Raw genomic sequence first — 19115 nt, forward strand, 5'->3', positions numbered from 1 at the left:
AGCATAGGCTCTGCAGGACTAGGGAATTTCCAGAGCAGATTGATTCTGCCATATCTAGGTAAATGATGGACTAAATAATCTCTTGAAGCTTATTTAACAGGTTTCATCCCTGTTTTTTTGCCTTCTTCTGTGATATAGCTCTAAACATGGACAAGTAGTACTGATTGTTTTGAATTTGCTGCTTATATGTATTAACATAAAGCAGTCATACTATTTCAAGTATTTAGTCCCCTAAAATTCATTATGAACTGAAGCAGAAACTGATTTTAAAGGGAAATATCGAAGTTTTATCTTTGAAAGTTGTATAAAATTTGTAAGAAAGCAAACAGAAGTGAGAATTTCAGAAGCATGTAGGAAAAGGGTCAGTGTATTATTTCTCCTAAAGCAATGGGAGTAACCACAGTGTTTTCAGGAGGAAGGCAAGAGAGTGGCAGTAGTCCCACACAGTCTGTTGTGGGACTGTTTTTCTTCATTCGGTATTTCAGTGACAAGGATTTAAGAGACTGGGATTTTCAGAGAGTCAGCGGGGATCTCCTACTGATTTATTCAAAAGAGAAGATGGGATGATTATCTTTTGAGAAGAGGATTGAGGCCTTACTTGGATATTCCAAATTCTGAATAAGATAGCTTGAAGAAATCCTACAAGATGGTTTAAGGCAGAATTAGTATACTGTCTGTGTTAAGGAACAAAAAGTAGAGCTCATGAAGGGCCAGATACTTAATTTAGATTTAGACTGAACTGCCCGAGACAAATAGATACTAATTAGGGCTTATTGCCACAGAGAGCTATACAAACATGAAGTTCTGAAAAAGCATTTTACTTTTGTTGGAAAGAAAAAAAGCTGTTTGTGCAGCGCACAAGAAGTGGTGGTATATTTTAGACATACGTCAGCATGGGTGAGCCTGAACTGCCTTCTTAACCCTTCACGCTGAGTTTGCTGTTTTGGTGCAGTGAAAGCTTTGCTGCATCCCTGTTCTTAGGTTACTGCTTCTAATAAGATCCTACAGCGTTAATCGAAGTGAAGTTGGGCTCATATGATTAAATTGAGCTAAATGCTTCTCTGCGTTGTGTAAGTACAGTGAATACATTTGATACTGTGGCTTTCCATCACTTCCTGCAAATACCATGTTTATGCTGAATAGCATATGAATGTATATTTTTTAATTAGCAAACAGCTGTAATTTTATGAACGCAACTGCTTTTCTCTGTATATCAGCAAACACAAATACTGTTATGCGCTCAAAGTACTTCCCTCAGTCTGCAAAGCAAGGGTGACATAGATAAAAGGCCACAAGAGCAGCAAAGATCTGCATCTGAGTTGAAATCAGGCTGGTATTAATTCCGTAATTGGCCGTTGTGCTTAGATCCCAAGCTTAGAGCTGCCTGTACAATCTAACATGTTTTATTGCCCTTGCTTGAGACAGCTATGGTCAGCAAATTAGATAGATAAAGACCAGCCGATAAAATTATATTAAACATTTTTCCTTCCATTGGTGTGATCCAGACTTTCAAACTCAGCTATATTTTTATAGTTTTGTGATAATTCAGTCCTCATAATAGATATAATGTTGTATTCAGTATTTGATGTTAACACACGTTTCATTTTCCATGAATATTTCTCTCTGGAAATGGGAATAGTGAAACAGGACTGAGAAAGAAGAGAAATAAGCTATTGTAATTTTTATGAGGAAATATATATATTTAACATGTAAACTGCTTTGCTTGGAGTGTTCCAGGGAGTTAATCCTCACAAGAGGATATGTACTAAATTGTACTAAATAGACCATGAAATATATTTTTCTGTCACACCTCTCACCCAAAAAACTCCAGTAATTGTACAGACATTGAGAAAGCCTTATAGTAACTCTGCAAAATAAGTGCATGCCATACTCTTTTAACATGTTGATGAAGCCAGTCAGCAAGAGAGGCAACAGAGCTAAGAGCAGCTTGTGGGTGTTTAGTCTGGCTTTGTAGCCTTACTAAACAGATCGTGGAGAGTTCTGCAGTAATCTCTTAATAAACATGCTCTTTTATATGCTTTGGATCCTTCAAATCCTTCAAACAGGAAATCATAAAGGCCAATAAAAACCTTTATCAGAAACTTGCATATCGATCATCTGATTGATAATCTCTAGAAGGGAAAAGAGTTTTTTTCCTTTTTTTTCCCCAAAGTAATTACCTCATAAGTCATGTGAGACATTTTTCTCCTTTGTGAATAGTTACAGAAACAAGTAGGAAATAAACCAGTGTGTTTTGAATTATATGGAAAACCAAAATATTAAGGCTTTAGTTAATACTGTATTTCTATAGATTGCATATTTAACAATATGAATAATAGAATACTAAATTGTGCACTTGCTTGCACTATAACTTCGAGGGTGTATCAGGCAGTATACTGCATATTTAAATTTGAGTCGTCACTGCTTAGGTTTTTTCCTTTGTCTCACCATTGTTTTTGTTCCATGCATTTTATCTGTGAAATGCTGGAGGCTCAAGTGGCTTGTGTTTGGAAGAAGATCCCTTTAAATTCATCGGGCACCCATAAATATCTCAGAATAACAGAGATTGTGTGGGGTTTTGTATTGTATAGATTATATAGATTTCTATTTTAAACTTTCCTATACATGAAACCATTTTTCTCCAGTTCTGTTATGCCTGTGCCCCTTCAGTACTACAATATCTGTAGATGCAGTGGCTGAAAGCCAGAATATCTGTTTCCACATTCTCATATGGATACAAAGACATATGGTACTACTTGGATTAAGAGCTGTCTTTGTCTCTGCCACTGGCCAGAGAGGACTGTTATGCTTAATATATTGAGTGATTCACCATCTAGAGCAGAGCACAGGGATTCTCCCTCTTCAAACTGGCTCAGAAAAGACTTCTGCCATTGATTGGGCTCTAGTTACTTCAGTTGGAAAGGATTTGCTGCTAGGTTCTCTGCAGCTGACACTTGCCTCTTTACAAAGGTTACTTGGTCTTAGGAGTTACTTGTTGTGGTCTGTGTGACCCACAGACCTAAGGTAGATGCCAGAAAAAAAGATAAGGCTGAATCTTTGAGAAAATAATGATAGCACCACTGTTGTTACTGTAAAATGTATAGGGCTTAAATGGCATAAGGGCATAAATCATGAGAGCTTGTGATCTGTGTGAGCTCAAGATCTGATCCAAAATAATTTTATAGAAACAAGTGAGCCACGTCGCACTTCACCTTCCCATGGAAGAATCCATAGGAGTGAAAGACTTTGCATTCAGGAAACATTTCAAAGTTCAGGGAATATCCTAGAGCCATATAGGTCCCAGTACATTCCCTTTTCTCTTTTTTTAATCAGGTATGCTTAACCATAAAAACATAACAGGAAGTACCTCCTTGGGGAAAGATTCTGCAAGGATAAATTTGGGGATTTTTGTCACTACCCATATATAGGTTGTAACTTGTCTTTATACTTAGAGCTTGTTCCTTCTCGTTCTCCATTTTATCTGTTTTTTATTTTGCAGTGCTTGATGTTTATACAGTGTTTACTGATTTGTTATTTTAACTTCTGTGCTACATTAGGGCATAACTGAAACCTCTACTAACAAAGCAAGCTTTCATAGTAATAGCAAAAAGACCAAAGAAGAACTCTTCATAGCAGAACAGTTTTGCTGGTTTGTTGCTCTCAAGGTATGTGTGACTGTCCCCAGCCCTATTTAATCTTAACAAGACACAAGCTTTGCCATTCCTGGACTAAGGAAGGTATCCCATAAAATTAAGTCTCCATCTGGAGATCAGATCACAGCCTTGATTTCACTGCTTCTCACTTACTACTCTTTGAGTTGTTAGCTGAGATGCTGTGCGTGGCCGCATATCTGGCGTTCTGCATTGCTCTCTCTTTCTTGCTGTCTAGTGGTAGGAAAGTCAAAGTGCTTAGAAATAACTCTATTTAGTACGAGGATCTCTGGAAAAGTGAAAATGGAAAGCAGTGGCAGAAGAAATAATATAATTAAAAGAATAAGTTCTTGTTGGCAGTGTTACTATATTCAAGTGTTTATTTTTGTTTACATTATGAAGCATAAAATAAATCCAATGTGATAAAAGTGCAATATTACATGTGCAAAAACATTCCTTTTGTTATTTTTTAATATCCATCTCTTTGATGGTAAAGCTTCTTATTTTTTCAGTTCATGTTTTATATCGTCTCAGGCAACACTGTCTGTTTGTCATTGGCTTTTGTTTTCAATTTTTAGTTTACAGTGCTTTCCAAGTGCTTTAGTTATATATTTCAGGCCTAAAGTAGGTTAAATACTTTTAGATACGATAGAAGCTTCAAATAAACCAGACCATAACAACAATGACAAATCTATGCTGGTGTTTGCTTGCCAACAGAGGTGGTAGTTGTTTTGTCAGAAATTCTCTCCTAACATTTAAACTAAGCCAGCTACGTATCTAAGAAAGATACCTTTAAAATATCTGATAGCATTCAGAACAAGCATTGTATAACATGCTAGACTTCACTTCTGCAGAAAAATGCGGGGGCACTCTGGAAGCATTGGTCAAGTTTAAAAATGAGTATCTTTATTGAACTGTATTTAATCTTAGCCACAGCTGTGCGTCTCCTAAATGTCACGATTAGGAAAACTCTTGCTGAAGTATTAAACATAGCGAATTATGACTCCTGCAAAATTCCTTAGTGGCTCTCTGCGTGGAACTTAAAGTGTGTTTTTCTGTACGTAATGCAAAAGATCTTGCAAGATGAATTTCCCAGAAGTCTGAGGGCTTTGTCATTTTATGCACTGGCTTTGTGTTGCTGAAAAGATGATAATCGTAACTGTTGCAGGCTTAGCAAGAGTTCAAGCGATGAAAACAGAATGTTTCACAAACCCTATCGCAGTATTTGAAATGGAGAAGGCATACTGATAGTAGTCTCCATATGTTTCTGTATTTTTTTCAGAGAGCTCATTATGCTAGTAATGCTCTTTACCAAAATTTTTGAATTCCTGATCTGCATTTTTTGGTGTCGTCTGATTCCTTTGTATTGCCTGGGTGGTACAAAAATTGCCGGTGGAGAATTCTCCATAGGGAGGGAATTCTCTGCTGAATGATAGTGAATGGAAGTATTGGAACGAGTCACCACATCTTGTAAGAATCATGCCACAAGAAAGAAAGATGTTCTGAAAATTGTGGTGAAGCAACAAGTATTATTATGACAATTTTCAACAAAAGAGCTAGGGTGTAGTCCCTTGGTTGCTCTAAATAGTATTGATCTTTGACTTCTTCCCCATTTTCTCAGTGTCAGACAGAATGGTGCATGCAAAAACTAAAGCCTGCGTGTCTCTCTTCCAAGACTGCCCTTACTTTTTGGTTATTCCATGGGATCTGAGTTTTAGGATCACAGAATAAATTGAAGCAGGGAGCGTGAATGAGGAAAGGATGTATAATGATTCTTAAAAGTTTGATTTTCATATGTCAAGAGCCAAAAAGTGCCTGCCCCAGAAAGATTTTGCCCCTCTGATAACAGTTAGATCACATGATGCAGTTTTGCTGTAGTTTCTATGCAGTATGCTAGACTCGATTTCTTCAAGGAGAAAACAAAACAAAACAAAATTAGAATCATTTTTATGGCTTTCTGGTAGCTCCAGGCAAATTTAAAATTGTTATCTCTACTGAGCTGAACCTGCAAATGTGAAATAGAAGTCATATTATACTTATTTGCCCATTTATATTAAATCTGGTATTTGTTGCATTTCCCTAGTGTTTTTCAGGCTTCAACATGACACATATTTTCAGTTGACAAGGATTAAGTTTATTGCAAAAGAGGAAAGAAAGTTAGACATATGGATAACTAGTTTTTTGATACTTAGGATGGCAAGGGACTGTAGGAAGAATGGGATTCATGGCAGAAGCACGTTACCAGGATATTTCTCTTAAATACTGCCTAGGTTAATGCAGCCACTTTACAGTTCTAACTTCAGGGAAAGCGCCAAGAGGAATGAACCAGTTCATACACGAGTGCATGGCAGACTTACAACCTGAAAATGAAGTGCTGCATTATCTTTTCCCCCAAAGTGTGAAGGTTGTATACGTGTTCAGAGCATGAGTGCAAGACGCATACTGGAGCAAAAAGGTGTTTTTCTTGACCATCAAGTTCTTGGTTTTTTTCCTGCTATAGTATCAGTGTTTTGGGGAAAAAGAAGGGTCAGGTCTAAGTCAGCTGCTTGCTATTCTAGCATAAGCAGCTAAGTCTAATGTATGAGGTACTGTGTTCTCTCTTTACTACCAGACACTTTGAAGTGTTTCTGAAGGTTTTGTAGTTTAAGGGAGTTATTAAGGTTTGTTAGGTAGTGTTTCAAAAAGGTTTGTAGTGCTGTTGAAAGAGTAAAGGCCTTATTTTCAGTAAAAAAACAAAACAAGACAAAAAAAACCTTTTCTCTATTACCTACTATCAATGATCTTAATGTATGTTATAGCACGGCAATATAACTGGACTCATTGAATTACCTACAGGAGGTTCTTTAAATTGAAGTTCTGTTCCCCTCTGAAGAGAAGCAACACGGCTGGCTTCAGCGCAGTTATGGCAGTGTAGCAAAGGGCAGGCTCTGGCTTTTTGTTCAGAGAAGGACTGAGAAGGTTAAGTATGAGTTTCATGCTTGCAAACCATGCCTTTGTGCTTTTGGTTTCTTTGCTGCTGTCTGATATGATAGATTTACAGCCCAAACAATGACAACAAAAAAGAGCATGGGAACCTACAGAGATATTGCAAGCATGTTCCTCCGCAAAGGCTTTGAATCCTACATCATAAGACATACGCTTTGTTTGAATATTATGCCCTAACTAAGTTTGGCAAAACATGAAAATGTTTGCTTTCTGAGTAATTTGCCCTAATGACTTTGAACCGTTTTGACAAACAACAGTAATATTGTTAAAAAGACTCTGGCAGAAAGCTTATCTGTTGCTCTCCATCAGATATCTTACACAGATCATAGCTTTTGGCCAGCATTATTTCAGAGGAATGCATGCTGCTTGGTTTTTGCCTTTGCCCTTCAGCGGATACCTTGGTTCACCCCCATGTCTGTCCATTTCCTATTTTTGTAGTAAGTTCATCTTGCATTAAATTGCCTGCTCTGTCCAAGGATTTTGAGTTCCAGTGTATGTTGGAACCTTGGTTATGTGAACCTCAGTTGCGTCAAGCATTTGGTGGGATCCCCTCTTGCATCCTTTTATTTTCGAACTACATGAAGAAGTTATGGCACTGTATATACCTTAGTGCCACCGGCTAAAGCCATGGAAGAGCTGAAGAAAATCAGAAAGAACAAGCTTAAGATAATTATAAGTAGGTTAACCTTGCACAAAAATGTCTCTTATGTTGTTAGAAGCAGTCACTGGTTGCATGATACTGTGGGAAGTGAGCTGGACATCAAACACAGTCACAGCTGCTGGGACCATGGTCATTCTCAGTATGATAGTTGGTGGGACCGTGGTCATTCTCAGTATGGTCAGTTCAGACCTGAACCTGCCCATAGCCAGGAAGTAATGTGTGAATGCATTGAGTGTTATTATTATAATTTTAACCTGAGCTGAAACCTTTATTTATCTGTTGATCATTTTACATTTGAAGTTCAGGTTGTTTGAATTTGAGATTAAATATTCCATCACTTAAATTATTTGCCAATTGCTGGCAAAATGTTGTTATCAGGGTCATTGGTGCTCAGGTTTAACAAGTATATAATTTCATAACCAAAAGTGACAATGAGCTTTTGCTGTTTTGTACGTGTGTCTATCCAGCATGTACTCATACTTGTTATACGTAATAGTGCCTAAGGCTTGTCAAAGGAGCTGAATAATCCCATCCTGGAACATTTGTCAGTCACGGAAAAATATAGAGCCATTTTAAATCAAGCTCACAGTAATTAACGTGAAAGCGAACCCTACACTGATCAATAATCCTGGGGGGAGTCTCCCGGAGAGAACTCTCTCTCTGATTAAACCTGGCACAGCTGTGAAGGGTAACTGGATAGAAATCAATAGGACAGTGTGGACATCTGCCTAGCAACTGCTGTGTACTGCAGTACTGCAATAGGTTGAAACTCCAAAGAGAAAAATGTTGGCTAGATATTACACTCCTTTGAGGATTATTTTGTTTCTAAGCAATTTCAGACTTAATTTTTGAAGTACATGCCCAGCTCTGCTCAAGGACTGCATGCACGTTGCAGTGTGGTTCTGTTCTGCTGGGCTCCATCACCTGCACACAGACTGGTTCCTGAAGCATTTGAAAACTGCTGATTTTTTCTCTGCTAACTTTATTTTTTAAATTCTGCAGTGGGTCTCTTCTGGGATGATGGGTGGGTTCCAAAAGGCAATCCTCAGTATGATTTTTATCCTACTGGGTACAATCATGATAACTAACTCAAACCTAGAGGGAATGTCTTTATTCTCAGCTTGTTTTTTTTTTTTTAATTACTATTTTAGCTTATAAAAACAAACCAAAATAACAACAAAAAAAAACAAAATCAGACATGATATAGACGAGCTACAGTGATTTAGCGTAAGAGATTGTCCTCTTTGGATATATTTGAGGTCCTCTGAAATGAAACCTGAGACCCAAATCAATTCAAAAGCAAAGTCATCATGATTAATATATAAATAAACATGAATTACTCTATGGATCATTTTAAGAAATGGTCATGAAAACTGCACTCATGCACCCTGGTTGTCTTGCTCTGTACATATCAAATAGATGCAACGTGAATTCATCTTTTCTGAGTTTGGACCTCTCAAGGCATTAGCAGCATTCTGAAATTTAGTGCTTTATGTAAACACATTGAGACTGAGAGCAGTAGGAAAAAATCAAAACATTCAAAGGCATGCAACTGGGTAATTCAATAACCCTCACATGTCGAGGCATTTAGCACAGTGGGACTTTTAACTTTACGTGGTAGGCAGGCTGGCTGTGTGCTGCAAAGCAGTCCCCCCCCCCCCCCCCCCCAAACTCCATTTACATGCATAGCTGGCCTGGTAGGTGTAAAAATAGCCAGGCAGTGCCTGAATTGGAAATGGTCACCAATTGCTGCCTGCAGTTGCTTGGGTTTCGAGTTCTCCTCGACACGGGGCAGCCAGCAGACAGGGAGCCCTGGGGAAGAGGAGCTGGGGGAGCAGAGCGCAGGAAGGATCCTCCTCCTGCACCGCCGGAGTCAGCTGTCCTTTGGGAGTGCAGAGCACAGTCCGCAGTGCAAGGGCAAACCCACTTGTAGGAGTTAACAGAAGAACTGATATGGGCAATGCACCTATTTGCCAGTCATGTCATTCAGACAAAGGAGTAAGAACGCAAGGGAACATACAGGATTTGGATAAAACCCCTGACTATTATGGATGCAACTGTGAAGAAAGTAAAGGTCCTGAAGCCCTGGTAAGTCTTGGCTTTGTGCAAGTCTTGGCTGAAGAGAACAGGAATTAAAGGGACAAACTGAGATGAGATTTAAAAAGAATCTCTTTGCTCAGCCTGAATCCTACTTGATAGCTTCCAGTATTAACAAATCTGTGTTCAAGCCTTTTTTTTGTTATTGTGGCTGTAATTAAAAAGCAGCTGTCACTATGCTGTGCAGTACCTTAAAAATATTGTGAGCTACCAAAATGTTTAGATATATGAAAAGGCCACTCTGTTATTGAATGGAAGTCTTTCAAATGAATGGATGTAATTAATTGTGCTAGTTTACATGACTACCATAAAGGATGCTACACCGATCATTTACAAGACTGAACTTGGAAAATTATCTTTTTTTCATTGTTGCCTATACAGTACCTTAGCTCTGGTTTTCTGTGTCTACAGCTGAGACTGAGCCCCACAGATCTTTGCGCAGATGAGGGTTACAGTGAATGGGATCAGGCACACACAAGGGGGTTGTGCTGATGACTGTTTACAGGACTGAGTTAGACATGCAGTAAGTGATCGCAACAATAATGCGAGCATTTGCTCTGTAATGAGGAGAAAATCAGTGAGATGAATATTTGTATAATTTGTATTTTTTTTCCCCCTCTACTTGGAAAATTCAGTTATAAAACGGTTATTTCAATCAAAATTAGTGATGGAAGGGGGCAGTACTAAAACTTAGCAGAACAAGAAGATGAGAAAACCTTTAATTTAATTTAATGTTGACATGTCAAAATGTTATGTTTTCCCATTTTAAGTGAAAATAAAGTTGTTCTCAGGTCAATATTACCCTTTGCATGTGCATAGATTACTGCAGTGCATTATAGGAAATGTAGTTCAGGTGAGCAGCAGGGTTTGTAAGGGAAGAAGGGACCTGCGACACTCCAAGCAGCAGCTCGCAAGAAGATCTGCTTTGGCACAGAAGAAAGCAAGTTTGATGCCGTATTGGTTTCCTGGTAGGAAAATGTTTTGGCTGAAATCTTGTGACAAGTTCTGCAGCTTATTTCAATGGCAATGTAGTTGGACAAGTTCCTTGGAAATACAACTTAATTTCTGTTAAGCCATGAAATTAAACAATTTCTCTGAGCTTTCAAACAAGTTTTTCACCCTTCAAGCAGTTTTAGGTAGAATTAACAAATAAGCTCTGGCGTTTGCGATGACAAACGTGCAACCAGGAGTAAGCAAAATGGAAGTATGGAGCTTCCCTGGGGGGTGATGGGCCTGCTGCCATCGCTGAATGTGTGTGTGTTTTTTTTCTTTTTGGACAGGCATTATAATATTTCCCTTAGAGTGAGTGGCCTAAAGCTGTCAGACAATGTATGGAGGTTGCCAGTACTAAGAAGTATACAAATAAGCAAATGCAGTAGTAGTTCTCTTTCTTTGAATTTGCCATCTCCAAGCTGTCCTGCTACTGCATAAGGTCAGGTCTCTGGGGGGGGCAGGATTGAGCCAAATGTAGCAGCATGCTGTCTTTGTTTTTTGGTGGTGGGGGGATACTTTTCAGTCAGGCTTCAGAGCTTTTCATAGCAGGCAGAGATCAGGCACTTTGATATGGTTTTGATATCATAAGGTCGTGGTTTTATGTGACCCTGGTAGGGACAGATGTGGTTGCTTTAGAGGGTCTCTCTTGAATCTGATGTTCAAGTCTGTAGAGGGTTACAAAGGAAAGTTGCCTCATTTCCCTAAGAATCTGATTAACAGAGTTTCATTACATTTATTCTTATGATTCCTTACAAAACAGTAAAAAAAAAAAGATTGCCATAAGTTTTAAGTGTCAGTCAACTTTGGTGCTGGAGGGATAAACAGTGAATTGTTTTTTCCCCAAAGAGGAATATAGCATGCAGCATAATACTGTTATCTATACGTGCCCTGTGCTTTTCTATAGCTGTAGCTGGGCTGGTTGGCTTGGTTTGTCGCACCTGAACAAGAGTGCCACATCAAGCTGAGTATGATGACTCCATGAATCCCACACCAGATACAACGTTCAGAAGAATTTAGTTGGTATTCATCCAGTTCAAATGGTAAAACTGTTTTGCATAACCTAATCTTTTCTAAACTAAACTCAAATATAGCCTGCAGCTTCAGGGCCGTCTTGCTCAAGAAACCAGAGCATGTTTGTTTGACTATCCTGAATTGTCTATATTATGCTAAATATCTCTCTCAAGTGGGAATCAAATTTTGGTAGTGAGTTCAAATTTGAAATACCAACAACATTTAAAAAAAAGGTTTTCATAAACGTATATATTTAATTACCTTTGTTGTTTTTTGCTGCACTGCTATTAAGAAAGAGATCTCAGACTGCAAAACACCGAAGTTTGTAACATTCACAATACATTATTCTCCCTCTTTACTTTAGATATTTCCTTACCTGTGTGTTTGCTACGGGAAGTCTATGATGCAGTGTTACTTCACTGGGCTGTAAATAAGGCTGGAGCATGGGGTGTTTGAGGCCCGTCAGGCAGACTGCTCCCCGAGGGCCAGGGCAGGGTCATTCCGAGCACCTACCGCACCGCTTGAAGCAGGGGCCCGCTCTCCTTGATTGGAGCGGTAGGCTTGGCAAATGTTCCTTAGCACCAGACAGCACAGCCAGAAAATCCATGTAGGCAGCTGACTGTGAAGCGGTGATAAAGAGCAATGATGAGCCATGATGATAAGTAATTTGCAAAAACTTGGGAAATAGCTGTGATTGCTGAGAGCAGGACTCATGATCCAGGCGTTTCCTTTCTCTCCTCTTAGTATTACTAAGGCAAATGCAAGGGAGCCCCTGGAATCAAAGCCTGAACTTCTGACCACCGACGTAGGCCAGAGCCATGGAACACAGGTTTCCAGCACGGGCTCGCAGGCAGGGGGAGATACGGCCAAAGAGCCAGTTGTCCTACGTATCTGAGACCGTTCTCTTGAGGAGGGATGAGCTGCCCTGGGGAAGTATCTTCCCCCCACCCACCCCCCTGGATGCTGTAGGTAGCCTAGGTCACCTGCTTGGATTAGCAGTGTAGCTTTTACACAGGTGAAGTTAGATGAAACTGATTCCTCTCCCTAGTGCCCAGAGCTGAATTATTTGAAATTTAGCCTTGAGACTGCAGGAGTTTTGTCCCACAGGTAGCATTACGCTGGGGATTAAGGAGAATCGATGTCTGCCTGATATCATGAATGGGATCAGTGTACAAAGAGCAGATGTCACAGTTAATGAAGAGAAGGATTTTGTCTGCTATAGATATGCTTCAGGTGTAACTGCCAGTTCATTAGGAATAAGTTAATGTGAAGAGACAAAAGGCGATTAACTCTGCTGGGTACTGGGTTATTTGCATGGATCCTTTTTTAAAAAAAAAAAAAAAAGTACTAAATGAATCCTGGTTTCTCTCCACAATGGACAGTTAAAACATCTTCATTTACTATTTCAGTATTTGTTTTACCTTTCTATGTAGTTAAGTCTTAAAGGTAAGTCTTCTTTGCAGAATTGACTTTGAATTAGAAACTGTTGTATTTTCACTAATAGCCATTTTGTTTGCATCTATTTTAGCCTGTCTCAAAGGAACGTGAAATCCTTTTTTCTGTTTATAGTACCAGTAAATTACTTTGAATCAATGGGCAGTCAATGGTGTTTAAGTAAGTTAAGCTTTTTGATTCTTTAGCACTGTTGGTGTTACCACATTTCCTTTTATTTGAAAATGTCCATTTGATGATAAGACAAGAGATAGAAGAGGATGAAAAAATAATGACAGCGATAGCACTCTAACATAATCTTTCAAACTTCATTTACAGGCCAGATTTTTGTAAAGACTAGTTAAAAAAAAAAAGTTTTCTGTTAGATATTTTTGTCATTCTAATTCTCTCTAGAAGTCTTCTAACATTATTGCTTCTTTATTTAGGGACATCATTAGTAATGGAAACTGTTGTCATGCAAACCATGTTAATGCTTGACAAATTCTAAAGTTGTTACTAATACCTCAAAATCTCAATGTATCATGTCCAGATAATCCTAAATATTATTTCTCTGATATTATTCCATTCTTTTAGTGGGAATCTTGGTTCTATATCAGTGTTTAAGAGACTTCAATAAATGAGTATCATATAAGAGAACTGAAGTTGATCCTGTGTCTCATGGGAACGTATCAACAATCATTGTTGTTTCAGGAAATGACTAAATGCTACTTTCACGCAAATTTGAGTTTAGGGACCTTTTCCACTGAACAATAGAATTAATCATTTCTATTCTTAGAGTAGCTTAAAAGTCTTAGGAAAGATGTTAAGATTTTTGTAGTTTTTAGGATTAGTCAGACTATGATAAAGCTTTTATTCTTTTAACCCAAATCCCAAATCCTTTTTTTTTTTTTTTTTTTAAATCCATGCTATGTTTTTCCAGATGCTCTTGAGGTTCTGTTTTTTACAGTCACTCTGACTGGTATAATTCAGACTTGCACACGCAATATCCAAGCTGAGACTTTAAACAAAGTGTTTGTTTTTTAAGAACATGAATAGGCCAGTGGGACATCAGTGATTACACCTGCCTGAAGTTCTGCTAGTACTGAAGCATCGTCGTTCTGGATTAGGACCCTATTATTGATGTTGCTTTATATTTTAAAATCAGTATGGATTATTTATAACTTCTGTCATTTCAAATACGGTCTTTGGAAGTATGATGAAGCTGTGTGAAAGACTTTTATTCATACTTTTCATAGAAAACTAGGCAGTTTTGCCTCTGTTCTCACAAATCCTTCATTGACATAGTAAAAGTCAGCTGGCAGTGAGTCCAGTATGTCAAATTAATGAACATAGTGGGAGGACTCCTACAGATGTCTGTGGCAGCTAAGTACCATAAAGGGTTTATAGAAGACATTTGGTCCTTGGCTCAAGTGCAGGTTGGTTTTTACATTAGAGTTCTCTTCCTCTTTTGCTGCTGTTGTTGCTGACATTGGCCCAAACTCAGGAAGAGAGTTAAGCATGTATTTAAATCCCTCCTTTAGCGAGGAACTTAAGCACATGTTTAATTTGAAATCAATTAGACCTAAAGAAGTTAAGCATATGCTGAAGTGGTTTGCTGAACATGGTTATTTATTCTTCTTTCGTCAAAAACGAAACAAAGCTGATTTAACATTCTAGTGGAAAGAGAAGAACTGTTGGATAGCCACTATTCTGTAGTTCTGGAATTTCAAAAAAGAGTTTGCAAAAGAGTCAAAGATATAGAAACATAACAGCATAAAATGAAATCCCTTAATGATGAATAATTGGGAATTTTCCTATCAGTATCAAAAGACATGATAGCTGAAGCCTGACTCTTCCCTGAAGCGTCCATTAGGAAAAATTAAAAGGGTCCATAGGCTTATAATAACTTTCATTTGGGTCTGTTTGGAGCAATCTTGTAACAGGAACTGGTATTCAGATAAAGCTGTTTGCTAGGCATAGTTTTCTCCTTCATACGTTACTAAAAATTATATGTTTGTCAGGGATAGGTGTAACAGCAATAACAAGAAAGTTTTAGAATGTGAAATGAGCTTTCTGAGAATGCTTTTTGTAGGAAAATATGAAACCATTATAAGAACTGGGCTACGAAGCTGTCACTTGTTAATATTAAAGTTGGGAAGAAATCTTGGAAGAAATCTTTTAACTCAACAGTTATTTAAAATTATGTTGGAATTATAATACCTTATAGTTATATAATGTATGTAAATCATTCCTCAACCTGGTTTTATTTTCTTAGCTCCCTTTTTTGCAATGGCTATTTCCAGCTCCATTTCCAGTCACCCTAATGAAATTAATTTCTCAAGGACACACTAAGCCTTGAATACTGTTACATGGCTGCAGCTTCTTTGTCTAACATAAGAAAGCCTTTACTAGTATGTATAATAAATGCAAACAACATTAATCTTCCCACCTACTCTGGCACTGTGTAATCTTGGCTCCTACACATCCCTTAGCAGGTCTAATGAGACAGTATTCATTTTGAGGAACCTGGGACATACTGAAGGGGGAAACCTCTGATTCCAGTCCCCTCTATCACAGGCACTTGCATCAGGCCATTGTTTTCTTTGTTTAAAAATGTGCAAGCTAGTTTTGATTTGAAATCACTGAATATTTTAATCCTAGGTGAAATACCATGTAAAGCACAAAAGCTGTTTTTTTTTCTTATAGCTGTTCCACTGTCTCGCTATCACAAAACACTTTTTGTTCTAAATAGCGGTAGTCTTTAGTCCGAAGTCTGGGCCCACGTACACTCCGGCTGCAACATTATGATGAGGGCAGCTCCAGCCACAGCCGTAGGTCGGTGCCACTGAAAGCAGTGCCAGCTTCTCCATCTCCTTCCTGACATTCCAAGATTAATTGGTCTGAATACTCAAAGCACTGAAATTATTCATGTCCAAACATATTTGTATTTTTTCCCACTTATAACCATCAACTCCAACCTAGACAGATAAGTAAATAGAGTAATTATTAATAGCTTAGACCCCGAGATTAAAATAATTGGTGCATTCTTCACCATTCAGCCAATCGCTAGGTGCATTAGCTACATCTTGGTAGAGAATATTTGGCTTGTTAATTGGCTCTGAAAGCTTGTCTTCCTCTTTACACTTCATGGTTCCTACGATTCAGCTTCTCATTTCTAAAAAAGTTAAACAAAACAAAACCAAAAATCAAAAAAAAAAAAAAAAAAACCCCAAACCCCAGGTTAGTTTATTATAAAGTTGATTGTGGCTTTTTCCTGTACAGGAGGATGTACAAGAGGATTATGAGGGATATATATATTTATGTTTGTTTAGTAAGACCACTGTTTCAGAATTGTGGGTTCCTTAGTTAAACCCTTTATTAGTAAGTTCTCTACAACCAAAGGTATATAGCAGGTTGGATTATATCTGATACAACCGTGCATGCTTGAATGGGAAAAGCTGTGTGATGAAAATACTCTTCTGAAGTTGAAATATGGAAATTGTGCAAGCTGTTTATCCTGGGACTTGGATTCTGAAATTTCTTTAAGATCTAAGGCTTAATCTGTCTTCCTTCATGTCTCCCTGTAAAATAAGGGAAGGAAAGCATGTATTTATAAGCAAAGGAAATGGCTTTGAAATTAAAGCACTCTTGTATTTCTTTTGTTTGGGAAGATGCATGTTACTTCATTAATAGCTAGGAAAAGAAGTTTCCATTATCGATGTCGTTATCTCATTTAACAAATTTACCAGCGTTAGATTACTGAGCCCATGCTATTGCAAGCGCAAGATGTAGCTCACCTTCTGGCATGCAGTCTGACACTCTGCTGTGAGAGTTTACTAAAAAAATCCCTTTGCCTTCTTGCTGTCATAGCTGCATTTTAGGCTTGCCGTTCACAGGATTACCGTTGTTCTGCTGTGCGTTTGGAGATCATCAGCATGTTCAGATCAATATAAAAATTGTTCTCCTTGCAAAGGATAAAATGTGAGTAGCTGGGAAACTGTAGCCGGCAAGATTTATAGACGCCGTTTCCTGAGAAACGGTTCCTTTTCAAGTCCCATCTTTTACATTTGAATGCTAGTATGAAAAAAGCTACCATACTGGCAAAAGATACGTACACGACAAATGAGTTGGTTAATGGTAACACCTCATCTGTGCTTCTCTGTAGGGTTGCAGCCAATTAAATGATGCCTGGTTTTGAACAGATGGTTTCTGAAATCAGAGAATAACCAAGCCAATTGGGACAAAATTTAGTGGTTGCCTCAAGGGTATGAGCGTAAATTGACACTGTAGAAAGTATGGCATAATAAAAAATTAACGGAATGCGTTTACATTGCTGTTATTTTCTTTTTTGCTCTTTTAACTACTCAATAACATCAAAAAGTCATGGAAACTTGAGTTTAGATTATGCAACTGTATTTCTGTGGTGAGCTGAATTCTCAACTACAGGCATTACCTGAATATATCAGCATGCTGAGCCACCAGTGAATTAAGAGCTTTTTAATGAAGAAAAAATAGTGAACAAGCACTCAGCATTTTGCTAATTATGGAAACAGCTGTTGAGCAATCACTTTCTCACTCTTCTGAAGATGGTAAACGGCCATAACTGTCAGATAAACCTGAAGGTTGCCACATCTGTAAATTCTGTCTTCATGCTGATTTTATGTATGATAATACTACAAGATTCAATTAAACATGAATGGTTTTATGACTACTGATGGTTTGAGTTTCTTGGTATATATAATACCAGGAAGTTACTAGCAGGTTCTGCTCGCTCCCTGCTCAGGGCCAGCTTCCTCAAGAGTTACTCACTTCAATTTTCTCCACAGAATCAAAGCAGCATGTCACAGGGTGGGCATTTGAAAGGTAATGAAAAGGGTTTTTAGTTTTAAGATACACGCTTTAATGCATCTGCAAACCAAAAATGTTAAAGTGTAAAACTACTATTTGTTTATTATGCACCGGTTTTGCATTCTGTATTTTCTGTCACTCAGTTAATAGACTGTATTTAACAGGAGAGAACTGGTCTGTCTTGGCCTCACTGCTAGACTCCCTTCTGTCACAGGAGCTTCTTTGTGATTATGGACAGGCCAGGGGTCATTCTTCTCATTTGGGGGAGGAAAAAAAGGGGGCAGAAGAGACAAAAGAAAAAGCCAACTTGCAGGAGGAATTTTACTATGGAAATGACTTCAAACAAGTTATTAGGTGGTTTGGATAATGACAATATGAGAGCTGTCTTTTAGTTATTGAAAACTGAAACCTACCTCCCAATCTTTCCTTTCTAAGCATGAAGCTGATTTTCACCGGCTAATATCATTATGCTGAGATATTCCCAGGATTTTTATACAGCATATGACTTCAACCCCATTTACCACAATGTATTTTTACACATATCTATAAAATGCCTTTGAGAAATAGGGGCATGTTATGTGCTATGAGTGATGTGATATGCTATGAGGCAGAAAAGGCATCCAGAGAGAGTACGGAGGACCCAGAAGGAAAGTTTCTGACACCAAATATTGCTCACAGACCCATAGCATGTATTAGACTTGCATTGCAAATAGAGTTTAAAAAAAAAAAAAGTTATCAAAGCCTTGTAGTACTCTCTCACTGATATGTATTGGAAGCTTTTTTAGGACTCTTGTCCTACTTTGTGATCAATACTTGGGTAACTGTACAGCTGCAAGTAAATAATACAGATTTGGTCACAGTTGCTGTGGAAAAAAAAATACCTATGGGGCTGTCAAATACTTTTGTTTAGCAGTGCGTTTTTCATAAACAGCTTTGATATCTCAAGATAGTACATTAGAAAAAGCTTGTTGATTCAACCAGGTTGTCAATTTGTCCGACACTATAAAATATACACTAAGTATTCTTCAATCCTTTATATTTTGTTCTGATAGCATGTTAATAATATATTGCTTAGATTGCAAAGTCTTAGTGGCCGCATGTAAACAAAGTGGTCCTTAACGCTGAATGGCCTGAACGACGAGTGCCGTGTAGAGATGCCAGCTGAGCCTTTGCAAATTCGGCCGGCAAGATCCAGGTTTCCCAAACCGCAAGCTTCTCACATTAGCAGCCGCAGCAAGGGGTTGCTGGTAGCTGCTGAAGGCACACTCTTCTCTTCTTTTGTAATCCTCTCTTTTCTTATCGATGGAGTGCTCTCTTTTGGAGCACTCGCTTTTGAAGCGGAAGAGAGCATATGGGTATGAGCTGCCTGTATGTGCGTACCTCTTAAGAAATCGCAGAGGTATGCTCATAGGAAGAGAGGACGTGTGAGTATCATGTAG

At 38.3% G+C, this 19115-nt stretch overlaps 1 protein-coding gene across 1 annotated transcript in view; it reads left to right on the forward strand.

Moving 5' to 3' along the window:
• The first annotated feature begins 9249 nt into the window (after nt 1-9249).
• ANK2 (ankyrin 2) overlaps nt 9250-19115 on the forward strand; it is a 181939-nt gene continuing 172073 nt past the window's right edge. The window contains exon 1 of the mRNA XM_067297629.1: nt 9250-9384. Coding sequence (XP_067153730.1) covers nt 9250-9384 — 135 coding nt within the window. The remainder of the gene's footprint in view (nt 9385-19115) is intronic.

The sequence above is a fragment of the Apteryx mantelli genome, chromosome 5, assembly GCF_036417845.1.
Source record: "Apteryx mantelli isolate bAptMan1 chromosome 5, bAptMan1.hap1, whole genome shotgun sequence".
Lineage (NCBI taxonomy): Eukaryota > Metazoa > Chordata > Aves > Apterygiformes > Apterygidae > Apteryx > Apteryx mantelli.